At 43.0% G+C, this 17,992-nt stretch overlaps 3 protein-coding genes across 4 annotated transcripts in view; 2 read left to right on the top strand and 1 right to left on the bottom strand.

Annotated features, from left to right (window-relative positions):
• Positions 1-1,822, bottom strand: part of hunk (hormonally up-regulated Neu-associated kinase) — a 9,822-nt gene extending 8,000 nt beyond the window's left edge. The window contains exon 1 of the mRNA XM_031872730.1: positions 1,186-1,822. Coding sequence (XP_031728590.1) covers positions 1,186-1,425 — 240 coding nt within the window. The 5' untranslated portion in view covers positions 1,426-1,822. The remainder of the gene's footprint in view (positions 1-1,185) is intronic.
• Positions 1,823-3,835: 2,013 nt separating this feature from the next.
• On the top strand, positions 3,836-13,967 carry scaf4a (SR-related CTD-associated factor 4a). Of its 2 annotated transcripts, none has more exons than XM_031872727.1 (19): positions 3,836-4,003; positions 5,222-5,305; positions 5,435-5,479; positions 5,577-5,738; positions 5,930-6,062; positions 6,320-6,447; positions 6,556-6,750; positions 6,910-6,989; positions 7,118-7,193; positions 7,520-7,696; positions 7,883-7,956; positions 8,083-8,273; positions 8,440-8,540; positions 8,655-8,768; positions 8,871-9,027; positions 9,203-9,330; positions 9,964-10,117; positions 10,454-10,609; positions 10,738-13,967. In XM_031872727.1, exons 1-19 carry the CDS (start codon positions 3,974-3,976, stop codon positions 11,895-11,897), a joined length of 3,345 nt encoding a protein of 1,114 aa, XP_031728587.1. In that variant the 5' UTR covers positions 3,836-3,973; the 3' UTR covers positions 11,898-13,967. The 2 variants fall into 2 exon arrangements, with proteins under 2 accessions (XP_031728587.1, XP_031728585.1); XM_031872725.1 differs by having other exon boundaries at positions 6,556-6,756.
• An 888-nt stretch (positions 13,968-14,855) lies between these two features.
• sod1 (superoxide dismutase 1, soluble) lies at positions 14,856-17,992 on the top strand. The gene is made up of 5 exons (XM_031872728.1): positions 14,856-14,978; positions 16,380-16,476; positions 16,934-17,003; positions 17,442-17,559; positions 17,645-17,992. The coding sequence occupies exons 1-5, from the start codon at positions 14,907-14,909 to the stop codon at positions 17,750-17,752; spliced, it is 465 nt and encodes a 154-aa protein (XP_031728588.1). The 5' UTR covers positions 14,856-14,906; the 3' UTR covers positions 17,753-17,992.

The raw sequence follows: 17,992 nt of genomic DNA, 5'->3' as shown, positions 1-17,992 counted from the left end.
TTGTGTGATTGCCAGTGTTTGCATCATCCTCAACAAAGAGCATGAGGGAAGGGAAGAGGAGAGCTTTCTTTTCTCCTCACAGAAACAGAATCGGAGAGGGGGGGGGGACCACAGGATAAGCTAATATTTATTATGCTTTAAAATGCTAAATATGAATCTCAGTGGCACATATTCTGACATACACATTTACAAACAGATATTGGTCTGCCTTTAGGGACACTGAAGCAAAAAGGGGGTTACTTGTTTTTCAATATGTAAATGTCCTGGCTGCCCCTCAAAACAGCCTGGAGAGACAAAGGCAAACAGTGGCCAATGGTGGCCCATATCAAAGCCCTGTGCTGGCGGAATCATAATGAAGCCGAGGCCCATTTATCAACGACATGATTTCATATGCAAGTAGCAGCTCTGCTCTCTCATAGGCCGAACAATTCCCCCCACTGTCCCTATCGCAGGCTTGCGCGCCCACAGCGGTGAGATCACCGGCAGCAGCAGCAGACAAAGAAGAGGTTCAGAAAAACACCCAGATATCCCACACATGTGGGGGGAAAGACGGGACGCTATCTCTCTCTCTCTCTCTCTCTCTCTCTCTCTCTCTCTCTCTCTCTCTCACACACAAAAGTAAATATTGTCACTGGCTAGAAAACAAGCCATGCTGTGCGTATTGGCTGAGTTCAACAGCTGGTGGTGCCGCATGAGCTCATTAACAAAGCCTCCCATTGCAAACTGGTCTGATCACTTTCTCTGAGAAAGCTGAGAACTGATTACTGAACTAGATACAATGCAAAATCACAACGTGTCAATCACCTGTCAATCATAACAGGTGACAGAGTTTTGCTTGGTTGACATGCATGAGCTTAAGTGACAACAGACGAAATGTAAAACCATTTAACCATTACCAATACAGCACTCACGATCTGACATGTTATACGCTATAGCAGTCAGTACAAACTCACATATAGTTTACTAAAATAAAAACAATTAGGTTTTGGGGTTTTTAAAGTTTTTTGGAGTGCAAAAAATCACAAGGACTAAATTAACTTTAATTGGGATGGTATGTGATTGGATCACACGTTGCATTTAAATAAAGCCAAGGAAAACACATATATATATATAATGTAAAAATACAAAATGTATTACACACAATTCAACCAAACCATGTTGCATTTCCACTCAGTGAAGTCTTACCTTTTCCCCAGTCAACGCATGGAGACCTTCTCTAACTTTGGCGAACGATCCTTCGCCCAGCTTCCTCCCGATCAGGTAGTTCCCGACCCGTTTGGTGTGGTAAAAGTTCTTCAGGATGTCCGCCGCAGGACTGCTTAGAGAGGCCGGGATGGTGCTGTCATTCCCGGCACTATTTGAGGTTTTACCCTCATACAACCAGTGGCTGTTGTCTACTACCATGTCGCTGTCTGCAACTGGCATCACAGCTCCCTTGTCCAGTGCCCCGTTTTAACAGGGGAGGAAAAATTGCGCAGCTCGTCCCTCTCCCACCTTGAAGGCTGGTATTAAATGCTTAACGTGCCTGCGTCTTGCCCTTATTATCAAATTAAGAGAACCGGAGCTTGCGCCACCTGTTCGACCGAAGCATCCAGTGAGCGCACTCAGCAGATTCCGAGACAAGTCTCGATTAGTGTATCATCTTAGATTAAAAAAGACACAAGAAAAAATGTCTGACTCAATCATGGGAAGTTGTAAACTGATGCAACCTGTCTTCATACTTGTGAGGGTTTAAAAAAGAAAGCAGCTCAGTCAAGAGGTATAGGCTCTCACTCTGCGTCCCTGCTCCACACATGAACGTCTCCTGAATAGTCTGCGCGCAGGCAGCGTGTTTTTCAGTTTGAACTGACTTTACCGGTCATATGGGTGGGCGTTTCTTGGTGTGAGGGTGAAAGAAAAAACACACACACACACACACAGCCCCTCGAACGGTAGCCGAGGGTACATTTCAATCCAATCAGCAGAGGCGGGCGGAGCACATGTGAGAACAAGGGCGACAACTCGACCCGGTACCGCTGCCCCGCATGGTGCGCTCATGCTGAACACGGCTGTGAACAAAGACTATATTTACAGGCGGAACAGAGATGCAACAGTAGCCTCCTGCCGCTACAACCTTTTACATACTTCTTTTCACATGGCTTTTTTGGGGGGCCGTCTTCATTGTAATACTGTCAGAATTGTGCGTCAAGGATTCAAATGTTCACATGTGCTTTGCACCACGCAGACCTACATTAATAACACTGTGCGCACATAGTGGCAATAAATGAACATGAACATGAAAATGTGAAATGGTCAATTTCATATAAAGCCCTCCATCACCTTTTTATTGCCATATTTTTTTTTTATCTCGTGTTATTGGTTGTTGCTGAACTTGGAGTGCTGCCAAGTTGTACGCCGCAGACCCGCGGCAAACAAAGAAGCCTTCAGCCCCTCGCTCATTGAGGTGTTCACTGGCCTTATTAACATGGTGTTCATCACTCAGATGAGGACACCTGCAGGGAGGGGCAACAGTTTGAGACATATTTTTCTTCCTGTACTTGTCTTCAGCTCAGGTTAATCCGACTTAATATGATTATATCATATGTTTTCTTCTACAGGGGCAGAACAAAAATAATAACACTTGACAATATAATGAAATCCAATAGCCCTGCAATAATAATAATAAGTAGTATTAATAAGACCTACTGTTCTACTAATGTGAAGCACATGTTTGTTTATTTTTGAGTCTGTGTCAGTGAGGTGTTGATGAAACTCTGCGGTGTTTTATAAGGCTGTTTGTGGTGTTTCTGCATCAGATTTAATTTTATACACAGGTTTGCTCTGTTTTGTTCACTCCTGGATTCCTAGAAGGAGTGAGAATAATACACCTGCACAGTTTGACTTGTCTACTGGACCATGCTTTCTAGACAGCAAACTAGACACCCAGACATGGAACCAAAGGTACAAGTATACCACCATCTATTGGAGTAATTCTGTACTACAAGAACACACAGTCAGTCCTATTACTGATGACATGAGTAAGCCTGCCTTCCTGCTGAGCTTTTTCCACTCTTCATTGTCATTCATTCTTAATAAATTGTGATTTAAAGCATGCAGTCTATTAATCCTTGTAAATTAACAGTAGCCTGTAGAACAAAGATACAATCTATAAAGGTGATCTGTTCGGGAGGGGAACACAGGGGTCTTGTGAGGGAATTAGTTAATGATTTGGAGATCATTTTTTTATTAAAAGTAGCCTCCTAATGGAAAAGTTGCACGTGTAATGGTTTGAATTTGAGAAGCATCACAACACTATAAAAGGGATTATTTCACCAATACTCCTTCGCGTTGTAACTTTCGAAACTTCAGAGGTAGATGTTGTAATTTGCTCAGTCTTCATCCCAGAAACATTGGGTATTGATGAGGCTAATAGAAATAGCTACTGCTTGAATTTCTATTGTACTGCTACTTCTTGTTGTTGTGATTGTGTACCACAGTCATACAAGTATAATTTCAATCTCCAACTTGGTTTCATGGATTAGTCTGAGGTAGTACTTCGGCATAGTAGGCCTAATACTGATTGGTATGCCTATACTATATGGGAGTAGGTCAAAAATAATAAGTCTGCTGCTGGGTTTGCACAGTGCGTTACAGGATGATGGTTACACAAAGTCAATGGGGGCCTAAAGCTCATTTTGGGGGTTCTGATGGGCTAAATCTATCATATCTAAGTAGACACTCTGTGGACAACCGTGTCCCATGCACATGTTTTCAATATTTAAAACACTACGCCACCTAGTGGCCAAAATATATAACAACAAAATTGAATCCCATCATGCTTTGCCGTGCCCGCCGACCCAAAAGCTACCGATGCTAGGCTAACTGTCGTTAGCTACCGGGGAGCGGACATGTTGTACCGACCCTTCCATAAATAAACATCGCTTTTTAACCGGGAATCGGGAGTCAAGAGGACGACTCGGAGCGTTGGGCAATCATGGATGCCGTCAACGCCTTTAACCACGAGGTAAGCTGCCCTTCAGGGCTCGCTGAGGACCCCGAAGGCACCGAGTCTGGCGGCGCTGGTCATAGCGCTGTGTTGCCGTGGAGCTAGCTATGCAGGTCTGACCAGTGGGCCTGCTCGGCGAGCTAGCTGGACCTGTCCATCGTACCTGTCTTAAGGCTAACCGAGTTAGCGTTCGTACTGTAGATACACCTGCAGCGCAAGCTACGCGGGCAATGAAACAAATTATAGGAATGTATGCTAACTAGCAAGCTAACGCAACGACAGTTATTCCACATCGGTTCTAGTTACGTTAACCTTGCGCAAAGTTCGTAAGACCAACGTTAATGTTAGCTCGTGAGAGCATGCTTACTAACATTTGTGTTGGAAACAAAGCTACCTGCAAACGCACTATCCTAATACTGATTGTATTCCTTATTATTGAATGTAACAGTTGCTGTGGCTGGGCCCGCTGAGTGCTAAACATAAACAAACCTGTATCACAACGAGCTAGTCCTAATATGTGTTTGTTGCAGCAAATCATAATAAACCCTGTGAGCTGTTTCATGATGGTTCTTCAAAAATATTTTGCACTTTCAATATAGCATCTGGCACAAACAGAGAAAGCAAAGTCTGTGTTATAAAGTGCATAGGACAAATATGTTAAAGTGTACTTCCCACACTAATGACGAGAGCAAACCTGTACTTCAGTGTTGTATAAATGAGTTTCTCTCAAATACTGGACCTTTTGTAAATGGCATATTGCACCACACAGCTGTGAAGATGCTGTAGTTTCCTCAAAAGCAGACTGACCGTGTGTAGTTTAATGCAAGTGGTAAACAGAAAGGTGGAAAGATTTCATGTATTCGCTGTCTTTTGAAGCACACTGCACTGTAACGCCAACGCTTTCATTCCCACACCTCCATCAGAGAATAGTCCACAATACAACAATAACACAGGATACAGAGGCAACAGTGGCAACCAATAAAAGATCAGCGATCTAATTAACAAATCAGGTTATCATCTATATATAGTTATTAAATGGCGATAAGACTGTTAAGATTAGGATCCATTGATGCTTATAATAACAGGTTCAAAATGTGTGTCTCCGGTGTCGAAAGACGAAGGTTTGGAAATGATTTTTGGAGTAGAAATGATTGGCTTAGCATCACCTCTGAACGTCCTTAAGCACTCTCCTCTCTGTGTTGCCTCTCACTCATCTGTCATCTGTTCTGTCCGTAGTTATTCTCATTGATAGACTCCAAGCCCCCAATCTCTCGGGCAAAGATGATCTCCATCACCAAATCGGCCATCAAAGCTATGAAAGTAAGAAATAGTTTGTCATTCCTTCGGTTTGAGAGTCACTTCAATATTTATTTGAACAGCGTTCTCTGTATTATAACCTTTTATTTTCGAGTGTATATCTAGATGATAACTTGCTCCTCTCTCTCTCAGCTCTACAAACATGTGGTCCAGATTGTGGAGAAGTTCATCAAAAAGGTGAGACAAGCCTGTCACAAATGTTGGTTATCACCCATTTCCATCTCGCCAAACATGAATTAACCCAATATCTGTTTTCTCCCTCCGCTCTTTCTAGTGTAAGTCTGAGTACAAGATAGCGGGCCTGTATGTGGTGGATTCCATTGTTCGGCAGTCCAGACACCAATTTGGATCAGACAAGGACGTGTTCGGCCCAAGGTTCACCAAAAATATCACAGGAACCTTTGAGAACCTCTGCCTTTGCCCACTAGAGGACAGGGTAAGAAAATGAACAGATGGTGAAAGATTCACTGTGACCAATGTTGTGGACTGTAGTGTTGTTGTCTCAAATAGTACCACATTGGGATTGAAGTACTTTGCTCCCTCTAATGACACATTCTGACCTAAATCAGCTTCCTATCATTCCTTGTCCTTCACCTGTGTCCTTGCTCCCTTACTGTCCTTTTGTAGAGTAAGATCGTGCGGGTGTTGAACCTGTGGCAGAAGAACGGGGTGTTCAAGATCGAGGTTATTCAGCCCCTCCTGGACATGGCAGCTGGCTCTAGCAGTGCTGCTGCACCCTACACAGGCTCAGATGACCCAGGTAATTTGTGTGTTTGTACACATAAGCAGTAGTAATTACCATCATGTAGTTTATTTCAGTTTGCTTCGTGATATTGCAAAATATAATTATATTGCATTATTTTGTTTTTGTGTTTTTTCTTGTCTGGGACCACAACTCTCATTTGGCTGTGCAACCCTATGTTGCAAAATGACAACAAGCTAACCTATATATAGGTTATACAATATAGATCTGCTTGAGCCCCCACACACATGTTTATGCTGTGTCTCTCCCCTCAGGTTCTTCCCCGCCTCCAGCCAAAGAGCCAGTAACGGCCAACTCCACCATGCCATCCACTGCTCAGCTGCAAAACTCCGATGCCTTTGCTGCTGTGGCACAGCTCTTCCAGTCCACGCAGGGTCAGCAGGTGTGTGTGTACCAGAGCAGACTGGTTTTTAGTCATTTTGCTTTTATTATCTTTGCTTGCACCTCTCTCAGACCCTCACTAATACCTCTTCTTTCACTGGCGTTTTAGCTTCAACAGATGCTCCAGAACTTCCAGCAGCAGCCTGGGAAGCCTGACAGCAACACTCAGCCTCACGTCCATACCAGTCAAACACAGCCCCAAAGCGTTAACACTGGCCTGGCCATGGTCGCCCCGCAACCGCCTCTGCTCACGCAAGCCGCCCAAGCCGCCCAAGCCGCCCAGCAGAAGACAGCTTTTGACAAGGTGGAAGTGCGTTCTTGTATTTGCATATGCCATCAACAGCTTAATATACTACGAACAACATTTCAGAAGAAGTCAGGCACTGTTTAGACACTTTGTAGGACAGTGCTGTGAGTATAAGTCATTTAAAACATTTGTGCACATTCATTCCCTCTCTCTTAGAAATTGCTGGACCGTTTTGACTATGATGATGAACCAGAAGTTGGAGAGGAGACAAAGAAGGATGAATCACATGCCTCCTTGTAAGCATTTGGTTTATTGTGTATAATACTGCAGCACTGCAATGCCAAGAAAAGGGACGCTCTGATTGATTTAAAGAAAAAAAAGAACTTAAAGCTGTGAAGCTAATGGTGTATTTTTATCATCACAGTATGCAGCAGCCTCCAGCCTTCCAACAGCACTTTAAACCACCGATGATTAACATGTTGCAAGACCTCTCACAACAGGTAATAAGCACAAACATTTCTAATTGGAAAATAACTCGTATTTCCAGCCCTCTACTTTTTTGATTTTGGTTTTATTTAGTCAATTTTACATTCAACTTTTAAATGCTATCAAATTTACAATAATTTTAGCTTGTGTTACAATAATGTCACATAATACATTTACTATGTACAGTAGGCTCTTTATTTATGGAAGGCAACCGTTTTATAGAAATAAGTCATACATATAAAAATGTGGGTAGGTCCAAATCATTTTCTTTCAAGTTAATTTGAGATTTTATGAAAACTTGTAGTACGCACACACTATCTATTCCCGTTGTCATTGTTAGGTCCCTCTGCCTCCTAATGGCCAGCTCCAGACCTTTGGTTTACAGCCAGGACAAAGCTTCCCCGTCATGATGCCTCCTTTGGGGCACGCTTTGCCCGGGCAGCCCCCCCCTGGTTCGACTGGGCCTCCAGGCTTCCCAGGGCTATATCCCCCCCACAATGCTGCCCAGCAACAACAGGTAGATTTAAAAAGAGAACGAAGGGTATTTAACATCTAACAAGCCTTTTTAAAGTTAATTTCTGTTGGTAGAGTAAACTTTAACCAGTATTTGTTTACATTTGCATTTAAATTGAAATCTGATGCTAGAAGAAACTCATATGAATATTTAAATGTTTGTATCAAATTATTTTCCATACCATATCAGGATTTGTCCATTGATATGGACCATTCATCTATGAGGGATGGCAGACATGGTCGACGATCACACTCAGGCTCCAGGTCAGCATCTGATGTGTCTAACAGACATCAGCTTTGTAAATTGTTTCATATGGACAAGCTTTTCATCGGTGCTTATTCATTTTGAGCATATCATGAATTGCAATGTCTTTTTTTTCTTTTCTCCAGGTCTCCAAAGCGAAGGAGGTCGCGGTCTAATTCCCGTACGCGACGATCCCGGCACAGGCGGTCCCGCTCCCGCTCCAGAGAGCGGCGTCACCATTCCCCGCGCCCTCGCTCGCTGGAGCGCAGGGAGAGAGAGAAGGAGAGGGATCGACGGCAGAAAGGCCTTCCAACGCCCAAGAGCGAGACACTAAGCAGTGAGTCAGACTCCTATTTATGGCCATATTCATTCAAGTATATGGACATTACCTGTTAGATGTATGCAGTTTTCAGCGGTTTTATATAAATAAGTTCCCTCCCTTTGATTCAAAGTGTTGTTACATTTCTAAGCGTTCATTTTTTCATTTTCTGTCTCCTCTGCAGTTTGCAGTACAACGCTCTGGGTGGGCCAGTTGGACAAGAGAACACAACAGCAAGATGTCGCCTCTTTACTGGAAGAGTTTGGGCAGATAGAGTCCATCAATGTAAGTTTCGACATGTATGAGTTACAGTGACCACGTCGTGCCTTTGTAAACTATGGCATTTGTATTTTCCAAACCAAATGTGAAAAATACTGACTTTTTTCCTCCCTTGTTAAGATGATCCCTCCACGTGGCTGTGCCTACATTGTCATGATACATAGGCAAGATGCCTTCAAGGCTCTGCAGAAGCTTAGCAGAGGATCTCACAAAGTGAACCAGAAATCCATCAAGGTGAGTGAGCAACGCAGGCGGCTGCGTAGTAAAGCAAATTAAAGAGAGAAAACGGAGGAACGTCTCTCAAACCGAGAGCTGTTTTTGTTTATTTCTTGCCAGATTGCTTGGGCTTTGAACAAGGGCATCAAGGCTGAGTTCAAACAGTACTGGGACGTGGAGCTGGGTGTCACCTACATACCGTGGTCCAAAATCAGAGAGGCTCAGTTGGAGGAGCTCAAAGAAGGAGGCGTCCTGGATGTAGACACCTTATCACCAGGTAAAAACTCATGACAGGCACATGAACATTAGGAGAATCATACAAACAAGACATAAGAGATATGTGGAATCCACTTACTCATTGTATGCCAAACAAGTTGTTGTCTTATTGCGTATCATAGTGTATATACTAGTCTGCTTTTTTAACATGTCTGAATCGTGTCTGTCTTTTTCAGAGTGGAGTGGAGTGAGGAAGACTCTTGGCTTCCAGGAGGAACTCAACCACAACGGCCGTTCAGAGCTACAGCAGCCTGAGGAAACACAAGGGTTACCTCTGGCTGCTGCAGCCGCTCCTCCTGCGCAGGTAAACAACAACAGCGCTAGATGTTACCAGTGTAAACGTCTGGGATTAGATATATGGTGATTTATCACTGTTATAGGATTAAATTATGGTAAGATATCATTCTGATAATGAATGTGCCTGCTTCTTTCAGGGATCTATGCAAATGTACAGGACTAACAAATCACTATATTGCGATTATGTAAGCAAGGCGATATATTGCGATTAAAAAAACTGTCATAGTAAAAAGAACACAGTGCCTTTTGTATAAAATCTTCCATTTGCATTTATCGTCATTTCAACCTCATAGCACTACTTATTGTGCAATCTGAGCAACTGTTTGTCACGAATCTTTGCATGTAAATATTTATTAAAAATGAATGGTATTTTTTGAGAACTGTCACAGATATTCAAGATATTCAAGTGCATTAATATTTTTTTACTCGCCTATGGAACTCAATTCCATGTATAAGTATGGAGGCAACTTATTAAATAGAATGACAAGCTGGTGTGACCTGATCCATGCCAAAAGAGGACTTTTATGGTTGTTGTCTGAAGTTCCTTCGCTGTGTTTCTTTAGTGTCCCTGGGAAGTATAACAAATAATATAAAAAATTCTTATTTTAAATCTTTAGTAAATCCCTGTAAATGTTCTCAGGTTCCTCCAATGCAGCAGCCAATGGTCGGTGTGGGTTCTCTCCAGCCTCCTGTTTTTCCTGGTCCCATAGGCATGCCTCCGCCTTCCTTCCCCCCAGGCATCCCCCCTCCGCCTTTCATCAGACCCGGCTTCAACCACATGCAGATGCCTCCAGGTAGCATTTCCTTCTGCTGCCATCAAACAACTTCTCTCTGGCTTTTCTTTCAGTGTCTTTCTCCTCCTCAAATGATGTTTATCAGTACTGAAGGAAAGACATCAAAGCACTATTCAACTGCTCCTGGCTGTGTTTGTTTATCCACGCTGGTGTCATAAGGAGCTCATGATGAAGTAATCACAAGAGTAGTGACGAAAAGGTTGAAACACAAAAAGTTGTCTTGCACTGTGACATTATGGGGGGGGGGGGATTTTAATTTGTGGTAGCAAAGTTTCGCTCACTTTCCAGCCTAAACCAACTGAACCCTAACTCCTTTCACCCTTCTTCCTCTCCCAGGTTTCCCTCCCCCGGGTACCATGCCTCTCGGTCCCCCACCTCCCTCCAAAGGTGGAGTTGAAGACCCACCTCTGGACCCAGTTGGTCTGGGCAACAGGAAAAATGACGAGGTCCCGGAGGGTCCCAACATCTTCAACAACCAGATGGGACTCATGGGTCAGTCTGTCTTTCTGTCGGCTCTTTTTTAAAATGAGTGTTACTGGAGTTTGGCCATTAAGGATTTTGAACAGTCATGAATGTTGGGTTAACATTAAAGCTGTGTTGTGTATTTTTTCCCCCACCAGGTAACCAGCTAGGTGGACCTCCTGGTTCCCACCCCGGTGCTCCTCCTGGAAACATCCAACCCCCTTCTGGTGGTCTGCTTGGCGCACGGCCCGGTATAATCCCACTGCAGCGTCCTCCGGTTCCCCCACCGCCACACATGCAGCGTTTCCCTCCACCCCACGGGCCACGACCCCCTCACCACAACATGCCACCTATGCCCCCGCAGATGATTGCCAGAGGGCCACACCCTCAAATGATGCACCACGACCCCCCTCTACTTAAAGGAGGCTTTGGAATGATGCCTCCCCACAATATGAGGGCTCCTTTCCCTCCACACGGGCAGGGTCCTCCTCCTCCTCCTCAAGGTCCGCCTCCTTTTATCAGACCAGGGGGGCCTCGTGGCCCGGAGGGGCCAGAAGAAATGGAAGGCAGGCCATTCAGGGGGGACAGGCCTGGAGACAGGCCGGGAGAAAGGCCCGGATTCAGGGACCGAGAGCCAGAGAGGGACAGGGACTGGGATCGAGACAGGGATAGAGAGAGGGACCGAGGTTTTGGAGGTGGAAGGCGTCTCTTTGGTGATGGAGGGAGGGGAGGAGGAGGAGGTGGTGATAGAATGGATGGGAGGGACCGACTTGGAGGCTGGCAAGAAGATGGAGGAGGTCACCGTGGAGGAGGATGGGAGAGAGACAGAGACCGGGAGAGAGACCGGGAGAGAGACCGCGATCGCGTCGGAGACAGACGGGACTGGAGGGAGAGGCGAAACAGCATGGATGGCGACAGGGAGCGAGGGAGGAGTGATGATGGGGATAGGGATCGAGGGAAGGGAGAGGGGGGAGAAAGGGGAAAGGTGGAAGGAGGGAGTCGAGAAAGAGGGAAAGGAGCTGAAGGAGACAGGCCAAGGCGGTCAGAGAGGAAAGAGAGGACCACACGATGGGACAGGGACGATCGATTGGCTGAACTGGAAAACGTGGAGAGATTTCGGACCTCTAACGCAACAGAGCAAACTCCTGTGACTCCTGTGGTAGCTTTGGAAAGCAGTGAAGAACCAAGTGTGGAAGCTTCTGAAAAGAAGGCAGATTCTGAACTTTTAGCTCCGTCTCCAGAGGAGCAGACGCCCTCTGTGCCCTCACCCTCAGCTCAAAGTGAGCCCACAGAAACTAAACAGGAAGCAGCATCATAGACTTGGCCCACTGCTCCTTCAGCTAGAGACTGCTGTGAACCACTGAATGATTTTATTTTATTTTTTTTTGTTAAAGGTGTTTTTCACAATGATAGTCAGCCTCAACTCCTGGCATAAGCATTCTAGCACGTCACCATTTGCCAGTTGGTGATTGACAGTTTCTGGTCTTGAAAACAAACATCTCCCACACGTGTCGTCAGACATTATGTAAAAACGCTTGTTTTCAGACTGACTGGCTTCTGGTCAAAATTTGGCTTTGCGTCTGCTACTGGAAACACATGACCACACGAAAATCTGTTTGGTAAAATTGCTGTCGTTGAATTATTGGCTGTCAACTGTTTTTTTCCCTGTAAGATGAAAGAATGAACGGCGTGTTTGCATGTTATCGCGGCTCTGTCCATTTTAGGTTCATTTGAGCTTAGCTTTTATGTTTTTTACTCCAGTTGGTTTGCAGACGGAGGAAACAAATAACTTCTATGACACACATTTATTTTGTACTTCATTGCCTTATCTGTGTGATAGCAGGCACTCCTCAACAAAGTCATGTTCATTTTAAATCTTTTTTTAAATCTGCCAAAATGTCATGTCAAACACTGAATATCTTCTTCTCAAACAACTGTTCTGATAATACAGGCACCATTTACTTTCCTTTGTTGTTTTCACGTCATCTTGTGTTTCATGTCTGCTCTTCATTGCGAGATCACAGCCAGTAATGCGCAGCTTTCAAAGGACTACCGTGGCCTTAAAATCAAATCAAGTATGTTTGTAGGTGTTTGATGGGAAAAGAAAAGTACAAATTGGGGAAAGACTTGTGGAGGTAAATTACACTGAGAATTAGGTTTGCTAAATTGTTGAGCTCTCCTTTTGATTATGTCCCCACTTCTCATCCTTTAAAACACTTTATTTCAGGAAGAATAAAGTATTGTCTTCATTCTAAAAGCCACTTGGTGCACATTTACTGGCAAATACACCATGTCCTTTCAAAGAAATCACTCTCAATACATGCTTTATTCACCCAAACACTTGTAACATTTTAAGATTCAGGGAATCAAGAATTCTTCCCATTCTTTGATCATACTGTACTTATCCAGATGCCACTTTAGGTCTTTTCATTTTTTGTGTGTGTATATATAATTTTTTTTGGCAAACATTAGCTGTTGTGGGGGCTCAGAAGCTCGGACTTTAACGGCGGCATAATCAAGTTTCTTTAGCTTGACGGACATTGTGACTGATTTCAGATAAGACATTTTGACGCAACGTGCACGAAAACTAGATACATTCATCATGATATATCTCCCCTGGAAAATTAAGGATGTAAAGAAATTGGACGTTATATAATTGGGCTTTGTTTCAGAAGTTTGAATCATCGACAGAGATACTGGTACAAAAAAATAAGGACGAGTACTTCCATTTGCAAAAAAAATTGCACCCAGATGAACTGTTCAAAACTGCTGAAAACAAACCTAAAAACAACAAAAACTGATTTTCTTTGTCCTGGTTTCGGTCTTGACGAGCAAGTTTTCAGAACTAACATTAACATCAAAGTGGAAGTAAAAGTCCATTTGAAGTCGAACACTGATACAAATGAGTTTTGGCCACAAGAAGATACAAAATGTATCCCTGTCGATGAATTATGTTTTGTTTTTGATGAACACAGCTTTTACACTTAGTGTCTGTTTCACTGCAGACATGCTGTACCTGAAGTTCACATTTGAAGCCCATATTGTCCAAGCCCAACTCTTGCTCTTGACATTTTTTTTTCTAACAGAGTGCAGAACTAAGGCGATGAAATGAAGACAGTTGCTTGGGTCACACGGCTGTAAATATGCTCGTATCACTGACGATTCGAAGGTGTAACGGTATTTGTTGTTTATGATCCGTGATTCGTTTGTCGTAGATAAGGACATTGACATGGAAGGAACAACAGAGGCCTCTTGCTTTAACATTTTTTAACTCATGGTTTGAAAGTTGACAGATGTTTCTATGATTTGTTAATAACACAAAAGACATGGACATAAAATCTCCAATATTTCAGCCAGAGGAAATTGTTTTTAATAAACTATTTTTGTACCAAATCATTTTGCTTGTCCAAATTATATTCGTGCTTCACTGTTGGTACACATACTGGTCTGTTTAAATGCCACAGACCTGATATTTATTGTGATTTTGGAGTAATTCAACTAACTTACAGGTTGATCTTTACGATTTATGATGAGGAAGTAAAACAGGTAAGATTTATCATTGTTTAAGTCTAGGTCTCAATAACAAAAGGCTTATGTAACAGCTGACTTTGCAGTCCACACAATCCTTTCTTTAAAATCTCCATCGCCATATGAAAGACCAGCCGGCTTCAAATTAGCTTTTAACTAGTGGTGTACTGTCCAGCATATATAATTCGCTCATGGTCTTTGTGACTGTGACATTACATCTTATTTGAATTGGCCTAAGAACAGTCTTGCCCTGTTACTGTATACAGTATGTAACACCGATAACGCGCCTATCATTGGCAGCCCACTGCTCCCTATATACAGGGATGGGTCAAATGCAGAAGGCAAATTTTGTGTATGTGTATATGTATATGACAATAAAAATGGTTTATTTCTTTCTTTTTTTAAAATTAGATAGATTGTGGGTTGTGCAGGAACATCTAACATTATGATGCAGACAATTTTTATCTTTATCAAGCATGTGACATAACTACCAGCAGTTAGCCTACAGTATCAGGAAAGATTTTGTCTCCCATTTAATGCATTTTTACAAATGAACCTTTGATAAAAATATGTTTTGGGGCCCTGGGCAAAGTCTATTATGGATTTGTTCACCCGCTTAATGGGTCATCGTCAGTGACCAATCAAAATGCGTCTTTTTGATTACATCTGACTCTGATTGGCTGTCTGTACTATACGCCCGCCCATCCGATGCTTACATATAGTTGGTTGTCTTCACGGTGAGTCTCACGCTAGCAAGCTTGTCAGAAACTTGGGCGTCCTTTGAAAAACTACTGCGAAGATGGTTGTGAAAGCTGTCTGTGTGTTGAAAGGAGCTGGAGACGCCAGCGGGACGGTTTATTTTGAGCAGGAGGTAAGGCGTGCGACGTCGTTTTTCAGGGGAAGAACTATCTAGTTGGTCAATTTATTTAAGCTACAAGGAGTAATTGACATGCAGCCTCCTGGGAGCGTTAGTGCGCCAATGCTAAGCTAGCTAAATTCTCCATTCACAAGCCGGTTTGATGGGTTTACAGGAGTGACTTGGCTAGCTGGCTAACGATACTTACTACATTTGAACGGCAATGCGTCACTGACATACGTTCATGCTATCTAACTGTGCACGCGCTTTAATGCAAAATAGCGTTAGCCTGCACGATGTAACGTCAAAGCACCAGTTAGCGTTAAGTGCGCACGCAGTCAAAAGTGGCACGCTTTAACGCTTTATTTTACAAGTAGGCTGCTCATGTGAACGTTGTGTATCCAGCTAGTTAATATAACCGTGTCATAAAGGGTCTTAACCTTTAGACGTTTTAAGGCCTGTCTTTTGTTAATGATCAACAGCGCGTGCATTGAAAACACCTGTTGCATAAGTACAACGTTTCTAACGCTAACATTACGAGTCTGAGGTTGAATCACTTGAGTTTGTAGCTGCTCTGCTGAAATCCAAGTTGCAGTCAAAAGTTGCACCATCAATGGTAGCTTTTAAAACTACTAACGCTTAATATTTGTTGCTGAGTCACTGCCTACCCTCGTTATTGACTTTGCCTAGTGTGTGTGGCCTTGTTGATAAGTGTAGAGCAGGGCTGGAAAACGGTGTGTTTAGGGGGTGGGAGTTGAGTTTGAAACTGAAAGGCGGCAAAAGAGTTAACATTGTTATTTTGGTTGGCCCAAGAAATTGCACACAATTCACAGCAATGTGGCTTTAAACACGGTTACATGGAGAAGTGAAAGGTAAACAAAGAGGACTGCACATGGGTGCGCAGCCTGAAATTACATTTAACTCTGAAACATTAAAGATGGAGCATGAATACACATGACATCAGAGGAATGGAAGCATATGTTATATTACACATTTATTCATCCAACATTCCATTTTGTAATTGAAGTTGTTTTGACAAATATAGTTGTATTTCCTGTCTCCCTAGCTAACTTACAAATATGATCACGCATCTTGTCCTGCACCTTTGCTTACTAAAACAAAATGGACAGTTTAAGCTCATAGGATAACTGTAAGCTAGCTATTAAAGGTTTTATGGAGAATTCTCTACTTAGCATTTAATGCCTTTCATATTCTATTATACTGTACAAACTTTATTTTTTACCAACTTTCCTATTATATTTTCCTTTTTATTTTGTGCTGTTACTAAGACTGACTGCGTGGGGATTTCAAATGACATGAAATAATACTGAAAGTCGAGTCCTTCTCGCCAGCTGGCTTTGACGGCTCTTCTGTGTCTTTTGTATTCTGCTGAATCCTGTGATCCTGATTGGTTAGAGTGACTCAGCGGCTGTGAAGCTGACCGGTGAAATCAAAGGCCTCACTCCTGGACTGCATGGTTTCCATGTCCATGCTTTTGGAGACAATACAAATGGTGAGCATCTGACAATAGTTGTGTGTTAAACAGGTTAATATTGCTGCATTTTGTGGTTTTAGTTCTGTTACGTATGGTTCTATGTCCTGCTGTGAATGTTTGTGCTTCTGGGTGTGTATTGTGTGTCTTTTGACTTCTAGGTGCAGCTCCCTAACGAGTGATTGAGGGCACCTGGATGAGGATGTGGTTTACTTATATAAGCGCCTCCTTGCTCCGCTCTCTCTCTCTCTCATATCTACCTGGCACCAGATGCTGGTCTGCAGTGGGATTTGCACACTACAGTTTACTTGTGTCCTGTAAATAAACTGGCAGCTGTGGTTGTTTTTTAACCTAACTTGGCGTTATGTCCTTCCTATATGTTGCGACTCCTGAGCCGGTCGTAACGGTTCATATACTGCAACTTAATCTGCGGTCTTTCATGATTTCTTTTAAATTTTTTTTTTTATGCGTTTCCAAGGGTGCGTCAGTGCAGGCCCTCACTTCAATCCCCACGGAGCGGATCATGCAGGTCCTAATGATGAAAAGAGGTGAGTCCAGTCTGAGCAAAGTAGATATTTATCAGAATCCATAGATGGAACAATATATTTAAAGCTCCCTCACATGCATACATCTTAAAAGTGTTGCAATGATTTTTTTTGAATAGATGAGACTTATTCACTCTGGTTTACCAACAACAGATGTATCTGATGATAACAAATTATTTCAAGTCACAATTAATTTGACAGGAGGCAGAACTAGCATAGATTGGCTTTCTGTCAGTGTACATATGTGTTTTTTACTCTTTGGAGAGGAACAGAAGTAGCTTTACATCACACTTTGTTGCCTTTTTTTAAATTTGATGGCATCTATTGAGGTACAGCAAAGAATCATGGGAAAATATTTATGGGATTTGAAATGATTATCAGGTCGTAAGCGAGGTTGGTTGGTAATGGGTTTTAACGTATAATATTCATTTATGTAAACAGGCATGTTGGAGACTTGGGGAATGTGACTGCTAAAGAAGATAAAATTGCCACGATAGACATCACAGACAAGATAATCACCCTCACTGGCCAGCACTCAATCATTGGCAGAACCATGGTGGTAAGTAAAAGAGCCTTGTTGCACATGGAATTGAGCATCTAGGCTATAAAGTGATGCAAACAACTGTTTTCTGTCCTGTGTTTAGATCCATGAGAAGGCCGACGACCTGGGAAAAGGCGGCAACGACGAGAGTCTAAAGACGGGCAATGCTGGTGCACGTCTGGCGTGTGGTGTCATTGGCATCGCCCAGTAAACACCTAGCACTGGAAACTACTCTTACCCACAGCACCTACTGACCAACATAGCTACTTAATGTGACAGTTTGTCCTTTTTGTTGACTAGTCAAGAGAGTAGATGAGCTGTGCAATACCCTGTTTGTTCCTCATGACAATTGTATGTATTGTGTGTCAGCTGATTTGTTTCGGTCCCATATAATTGGTATCGCACAAGTAATAAAAATATCTAAACAATTAAAGTTGTCAGTTCATCAGCA

The sequence above is a fragment of the Anarrhichthys ocellatus genome, unplaced genomic scaffold (assembly GCF_004355925.1).
Source record: "Anarrhichthys ocellatus isolate YVR2014 unplaced genomic scaffold, GSC_Weel_1.0 scaffold65, whole genome shotgun sequence".
Taxonomy (NCBI): Eukaryota; Metazoa; Chordata; class Actinopteri; order Perciformes; family Anarhichadidae; genus Anarrhichthys; species Anarrhichthys ocellatus.
The sequence above is the reverse complement of the archived record's forward strand: the minus strand, read 5'-3'. Positions and strand labels throughout refer to the sequence as shown.